This window comes from Phyllobates terribilis, unplaced genomic scaffold (assembly GCF_046119375.1).
Source record: "Phyllobates terribilis strain yellow unplaced genomic scaffold, ASM4611937v1 Scaffold_1__5_contigs__length_1240528914, whole genome shotgun sequence".
Classification (NCBI taxonomy): Eukaryota; Metazoa; Chordata; class Amphibia; order Anura; family Dendrobatidae; genus Phyllobates; species Phyllobates terribilis.
Genome location: NW_027362761.1, coordinates 1,156,446,774 through 1,156,454,585, shown reverse-complemented (window position 1 = coordinate 1,156,454,585; position 7,812 = coordinate 1,156,446,774). Strand labels below are relative to the sequence as shown.

At 43.3% G+C, this 7,812-nt stretch overlaps 1 protein-coding gene across 2 annotated transcripts in view; it reads right to left on the bottom strand.

The window, feature by feature from the left end:
- Window positions 1–2,482: 2,482 nt before the first annotated feature.
- The window catches only part of FAM193A (family with sequence similarity 193 member A), a 102,641-nt gene continuing 97,311 nt past the window's right edge, over window positions 2,483–7,812 (bottom strand). For both annotated transcript variants that reach the window (XM_073648634.1, XM_073648643.1), the window contains 2 exons: window positions 6,565–6,646; window positions 2,483–3,430 (listed from right to left, as the gene is read on the bottom strand). In XM_073648634.1, the coding sequence (XP_073504735.1) occupies window positions 3,337–3,430; window positions 6,565–6,646 (176 nt within the window). In that variant the 3' untranslated portion in view covers window positions 2,483–3,336. The remainder of the gene's footprint in view (window positions 3,431–6,564; window positions 6,647–7,812) is intronic.

Here is a 7,812-nt window from a genome sequence, read left to right as displayed (position 1 = left end):
TAGCCGCCTTCAGCTCGTCTGCATTGTTGGGTCTGGTGTCTCATCTTCCTCTTGACAATACCCCATAGATTCTCTATAATAGATTCTCTATGGGGTTAAGGTCAGGCGAGTTTGCTGCCAATCAAGCACAGTGATACTGTTGTGTAAACCAGGTACTGGTACTTTTGGCAGTGTGGACAGGTGCCAAGTTCTGCTGGAGAATGACATTTCCATCTCCAAAAAGCTTGTCGGCAGAGGGAAGCATGAACTGCTCTAAAATGTCCTGGTAGACGGCTGCGCTGACTTTGGTCTTGATAACACACAGTGGACCTACACCAGCAGATGACATGGCTCCCCAAACCATCACTGATTGTGGAGACTTCACACTAGACCTCCAGCAGCTTGGATTGTGGCCTCTCCACTCTTCCTCCAGACTCTGGGACCTTGTGGAGTGTGTCAGTGACTGCCTTCAAAAAACATCTGTCAAGTCAGCAGTCTTCCCCATGATTGTGGAGCCTACTGAAACAGACTAAGGGACCTTTTTAAACGTTTAGGAAGCCTTTGCAGGTGTTTTTTGTTAATTATTTTAATTTACTGAGATAATGACTATTGTGTTGTCATTGGCTGTAAGCCATAATCATCAACATTAACAGAAATAAACACTTGAAATAGATCACTCTGTCTGTAATGACTCTATATAATAGATCCCTCTGTGTGTAATGACTCTATATAATAGATCCCTCTGTGTGTAATGACTCTATATAATAGATCCCTCTGCGTGTAATGACTCTATATAATAGATCCCTCTGCGTGTAATGACTATATAATAGATCCCTCTGCGTGTAATGACTATATAATAGATCCCCCTGTGTGTAATGACTCTATATAATAGATCCCCCTGTGTGTAATGACTATATAATAGATCCCCCTGTGTGTAATGACTCTATATAATAGATCCCCCTGTGTGTAATGACTCTATATAATAGATCCCTGTGTGTAATGACTCTATATAATAGATTCCTGTGTGTAATGACTCTATATAATAGATCCCTCTGTGTGTAATGACTCTATATAATAGATCACTCTGTGTAATGACTATATAATAGATCACTCTGTGTGTAATGACTCTATATAATAGATCCCTCTGTGTGTAATGACTCTATATAATAGATCCCTGTGTGTAATGACTCTATATAATAGATCCCTCTGCGTGTAATGACTATATAATAGATCCCCCTGTGTGTAATGACTCTATATAATAGATCCCCCTGTGTGTAATGACTATATAATAGATCCCCCTGTGTGTAATGACTCTATATAATAGATCCCTCTGTGTGTAATGACTCTATATAATAGATCCCTGTGTGTAATGACTCTATATAATAGATCCCTGTGTGTAATGACTCTATATAATAGATCCCTCTGTGTGTAATGACTCTATATAATAGATCACTCTGTGTAATGACTATATAATAGATCACTCTGTGTGTAATGACTCTATATAATAGATCCCTCTGTGTGTAATGACTCTATATAATAGATCCCTGTGTGTAATGACTCTATATAATAGATCCCTCTGTGTGTAATGACTCTATATAATAGATCCCTCTGTGTGTAATGACTATATAATAGATCCCTCTGTGTGTAATGACTCTATATAATAGATCACTCTGTGTAATGACTATATAATAGATCACTCTGTGTGTAATGACTCTATATAATAGATCACTCTGTGTGTAATGACTCTATATAATAGATCCCTCTGTGTGTAATGACTATATAATAGATCACTCTGTGTGTAATGACTCTATAGAATAGATCACTCTGTGTGTAATGACTCTATATACTATAGGTTTCACTTTTTGTATTGAAGAACTGAAAAATTAACTTTTTGAAGATATATTCTAATTTAGTGAAATGATTTGTAGATTTAGCACTGTTCGAGTGGCTAGTCTATCAAATTATTCTGCTGGATTGGCACTGCCGAAAAATGGGAAATTGCAACACAGTTATCACACCTTGCACAGCAGGTTATTAAAACTGTATAGTATAGATGTAGTTGGAGAACATAATAGAAGGGGTTATCTGACAATATTTTTTTTTCTAGGAATGAATTGATTAAAAATATTAAAAAACCTCCCTCCACGGGGCACACCTCCCTCCACGGGGCACACCTCCCTCAGGATCCGCAGTGGCATTGGAAGAAGGGCATAATTCAGTTTTTGTTTCTTTTTTGAAAGAAAGAAAAAAGGAGTTCTGTTACTTACCAGGTTTTTGCACTAGTTAATAGTATTCGATGAATCACTCCCCGGACATTCAACATCATCTTGCCCAGGTGGTCCCTCCTCCCCTTCCAGCCAAGTCATATCAAGGAAGCCCCTTTTTCTGAAGCCATAACCCCCCGGGGCTTATTCGACAACCCTTTGTCTCCCTTACATAAAAATAAGCGAAATACTGATATCACCTAGAAATGAAGAACACAGGAACAGACCATCCTTCTGCCATACTAATGTATTCCATCTTTCAAAAAGAAAGATATGATTTTAATATTACTTAACAATATGTTAAAAAAGTAGCCACTTGGGCGTCAGTGTTAATACAATTATACACTCTATAACAGATTGATAGTGTGAGTATTTTTTTTCTTCTTTTTTTTTCCGTTTTTCTTCTCCTGTTAACATCCTCATTCTGCAAGTATTCTTTACACAAGCCGGCTACGAGTTTAGGAAGGGGGTAAAAAAAAAAAGAAAGAAAAGAAAATCCAAAAAAAAAAAAAAAAAAAACAAACACAGACAAGCGTATCTTGTACACTTCTTTTCGACAGTAGATTGTATGTGAGCTGAGAAACGTCCGTCCGTTTACGAGAATTTCCCCCATGAGAATCGGAGCAGTGATGATTTCATGAGCGGGTATGAAGTCCATTCTTTTATTATATTTTTTTTCTCGCCGGTAGTCCGTGTGATAAAACATCGCGTACTGCAGAAGTGACATGAGCCATCCTGGGTGATGCAACTAGCCGGGCCTCAAATCAACCCAAGGAACCAATCTTGAGCCTGACGCCAAGGCAATTTAGAAGAGAGCGTATTGCTACAACCAAAGTCTCACTCACAGACTACGAGCGCACAAGCTAACAAATCCAGGTAGAAAGTGGCATATTCGGGTTTTTTTTTTCCAGATCAGCGAGAATGGTCAGGGCTGCGGGGGGTGGGGGGTTCAGTGCAGATCCACACAGCACTGGGGGACAAGGCAAGGCAGCACTGGCTTGGGGGCCGGATTAAGCGGTCAGAAGAGCAGGGCATATACCAGTGGCATTGGTTCCTGCAGGGTGACCCCCTCCCCTCTCACACATCTCCATAGTCAGTGTGCAGCATAGGTAGTCTTCTTCAGGCTGAAGTTGGACCAGTTGATTGACAGCCTCTGTCTTGTCTGCCGGGCGGAGTCTAAGCAGAACCTGCGGGGAAAAAAAACCATGGAAATTCACCAAATGCATTAAAGGGGTTCTCCAGGAACTGTTCCGAGCATGGCGGGTCTCCCCAACTCTCCCCTGACAAATACTAGAATCCTAATGAGTTTCAATACGCCCGATCCCTTAGTCTCATGTGAAATAAGCAGTCGTCACCAGAGAAGTCTCTCCTCCCCTTCCCCATAGAGAACACATGCACACTCAGGTGAGCCGAGTACGCACGTGTATGGCGGAGGGGAGACTCGGGAGGAATATCTATGACGGTTCAGCTGTCAGATACAGTCTTCAGGTGGGTGTAGACAGTGAGATGTAGGTATGCGAATGCCGGGACATATGTAAAGATAAGCCGAGCCAATTATATTGTTACAATGTATGTCCCGTAAATGTGTATATATATATATATATATATAATCAGTGACTGATGATGTAATAAACAGATCGACCTTGATGCGCCATGTACCAGCGTGGCTCTTACGCGCACATATTTGGACTTTACTATTTAATTTCAAACAGTCACAACGTCTCAGAACGTCCCACATTATGTGGTGACAAGCGGCAGCGGTCAGGGACCGTGATAAGAGCAGATAATCATGGATATGGAGTTGTCATTATTAAGAGTCGCTCAGCTGATGACATGTCTGACTTTTAAATCTTTATTATTTTTTTTGCAATCCTCATGAAATTACATGATTGGAGATTCTCTCATGTTCCAGCTGTTCCTCCCAGAAATTTATGGGGAAAAGAAAAGCGCAACTGGGTCTTACAGGTTGAGGGTTTGTTCCCAATACAGCATGTTCAACCAGGGTAGACACCCCCAGGACCCAGTAACATGCAGTTCACAATTTCTAAATATTCAGGAGGAAGCATATTTTTTTTTTAACTATATTTGCCCAACCTGTATGGCTTCTGACAAAACTGCAGCACCCATCATCCCAACCTGTCCAAGCATGATGGGAGGTGTAGTTTTGCAACAGCTGTAGGGTCGTGACTGTGGGTAGGCTCCTCCACATTTGTACGAGCCTCCTTTTTTAAATTATGCCTACGGTACATTAATGTTCTGGCGTTATCCAGCAAAATGGTGCCGGGGGGTGGCGCATGCTCAGATTAACCTCCGGCGGTCTCCAGAAAAACGGCACGGTGGCTGCACATGCGCAGATTGGGATCTCGGTTCAATTAGGAGCAGAAATCTCCATCTGTGCATGCGCCATTTTGCTGGAGACAGCCGGAGGAGCCCTGCTCCTGCCTCCTGTGACCCCCCCAGCTCCACCCCCACCAACCAGGTAAGCTACATTCGGACTATAAGACGCACCCCCCTAAACACAGGGTTTGGCCGAATTAGGACGTCCCTGAAACACGGTTGGAATATGGTCTGCGATGTCCAAACCGGTCGTTTGCCACCTGACCCGGATTCAACAGCCTCATATATGCCTATGAGGCTGGTAACTTTGGGTCAGGAGAAATGTACATGGTCTGGATATCATGGTCTGAATTGTGCCTTAAGAGAAATGAGGAATAGTTACATAATGGCCACTAAATCTACAATCTACATCAGTCAGCTAATGGGTCCTCTAACTTATAAAGGGGCTTATACGTCTTCTCAGTGCTTTTATTTCCTTCCAGAAGCTTCGGTATATTCCTGTCTCATCGCGTATCCTGTTGATATGCAATGAATGTATAAGTGTAGGTAATTGGCGGCCACACGAGCGCAGCTCTCGCCATTGATTAGTATGGGCATTCCAAGGTAACATCAAGTTTTCTAGATAGAGGAGGGCCCCGTCTATTCTGTAGATATCCAGTTTTCTAGATAGAGGAGGGCCCCGTCTATTCTGTAGATATCCAGTTTCCTAGATAGAGGAGGGCCCCGTCTATCCTGTAGATATCCAGTTTTCTAGATAGAGGAGGGCCCCGTCTATTCTGTAGATATCCAGTTTTCTAGATAGAGGAGGGCACCGTCTATTCTGTAGATATCCAGTTTTCTAGATAGAGGAGGGCCCCGTCTATCCTATAGATATCCAGTTTCCTAGATAGAGGAGGGCCCCGTCTATCCTATAGATATCCAGTTTCCTAGATAGAGGAGGGCCCCATCTATTCTGTAGATATCCAGTTTCCTAGATAGAGGAGGGCCCCGTCTATTCTGTAGATATCCAGTTTTCTAGATAGTGGAGGGCCCCGTCTATCCTGTAGATATCCAGTTTTCTAGATAGAGGAGGGCCCCGTCTATTCTGTAGATATCCAGTTTTCTAGATAGTGGAGGGCCCCGTCTATCCTGTAGATATCCAGTTTTCTAGATAGAGGAGGGCCCCGTCTATTCTGTAGGTATCCAGTTTCCTAGATAGAGGAGGGCCCCGTCTATCCTATAGATATCCAGTTTCCTAGATAGAGGAGGGCCCCGTCTATTCTGTAGATATCCAGTTTCCTAGATAGAGGAGGGCCCCGTCTATTCTGTAGATATCCAGTTTCCTAGATAGAGGAGGGCCCCGTCTATTCTGTAGATATCCAGTTTTCTAGATAGAGGAGGGCCCCGTCTATCCTATAGATATCCAGTTTTCTAGATAGAGGAGGGCCCCGTCTATCCTATAGATATCCAGTTTCCTAGATAGAAGAGGGCCCCGTCTATCCTGTAGATATCCAGCTTTCTAGATAGAGGAGGGCCCCGTCTATTCTGTAGATATCCAGCTTTCTAGATAGAGGAGGGCCCCGTCTATTCTGTAGATATCCAGCTTTATAGATAGAGGAGGGCCCCGTCTATTCTGTAGATATCCAGCTTTCTAGATAGAGGAGGGCCCCGTCTATTCTGTAGATATCCAGCTTTCTAGATAGAGGGGGGCCCCGTCTATTCTGTAGATATCCATCTTTCTAGATAGAGGAGGGCCCCGTCTATTCTGTAGATATCCAGCTTTCTAGATAGAGGAGGGCCCCGTCTATTCTGTAGATATCCAGCTTTCTAGATAGAGGAGGGCCCCGTCTATTCTGTAGATATCCAGCTTTCTAGATAGAGGAGGGCCCCGTCTATTCTGTAGATATCCAGCTTTCTAGATAGAGGAGGGCCCCGTCTATTCTGTAGATATCCAGCTTTCTAGATAGAGGAGGGCCCCTGCAGACAAGAAAGAAAAGTTCTTCACCTTTTGAAATATTCCACTTCTCTTTCAGTCTCATCCATTTCAACACTGTCGAGATCAATGTCTTTTGGAAGAAAAACATCATCTGGAAGAAAATATAGAAATGACATATGAACGAGTTTTAGTACTTGGTGAAAGTAAGATCTGAGTGTACGACACACGTCTCACGGTACGAGGGTCACAACGTCGCACTCACAGATCAACTGCTGTAAGGTTTAATTACCACCTAAGTATTTTATACTTTCCAATCCGGCAGAATTGTATTAAGTCTAGCCTGTAAATGCTGACAGTCCTGTTAGTGCATGTCCAGCAGAAGGAGAGCACAGTCCTGTTTTAGTTATCAAACACCAAAACTGATCCGTCCCCCCAAAAAAAACAAAAAAACATTAAAGCTGTCGTCTGAAGTTTATAAAATGGTTAAAGTGCTTGTAAAAAGGAACAGATTAGCAATTTCTCTCTTATTAAAAATCCTCTCTGTTCTCTATGAAAGGATCTTTTAACTGTATAGCTTACAGCTTGTTAAGGTTAGTGCCACTCCTGCAGGGGATTAGAGGTGGCCGGTTAACTAGATAGGGAGCGTGCCCGGCTTGTAGGTGCAATGCTTTAGATCTTGTAAGCTCTGCTCTGAGGCCGGACGAACCTCCTCTACGCCGCCACATATAGAGGCAAGGGAGACCGCGAAGTTCAGACCGGCGGCGCAGCCTAACAACCAGCTCCAAGTCAGGAGGAGCGGTGTGCACTCCTGACGAAAGGCGGTCTTCCAGCATGCCTACTGGTTGCCACCAAGACAACCTAGTCCTACCAGAAGAGGGGTATAGTCTGCATCACTCTTCCTCCTAGGGAACGCACAGATATACTCAGGAGGGGGCCCTCTTCTAACCCAGGGCATGCTGTGCTTTCTTGTCCCCCCCCCCCCCCTCCAATCACCAGCTCTGTGCCATACAGCAAGAGAAATATTAACATCCCTATATGACAGACTGCATTACCCAACCTCATGCCCCCGCTATAGGTGGGGTAATTATGCCATAACATAGGTACGATATCTGACACGTCAACGCAGTTGTATCTGTTTGCCTGGCCAATGAAAGCATAATCTACATACAACTATGTATGCCCACCAAAGCAACATGCAGCAACCCCCAGACTGCATAAAACGGCATGCAGGTCTTTGAAATATAAATTTATCAACACCTTTATATCTTTTTTCTGTTGCTGCTTTCCTGACAAATTAATTCATAAGCAAATGAGGCT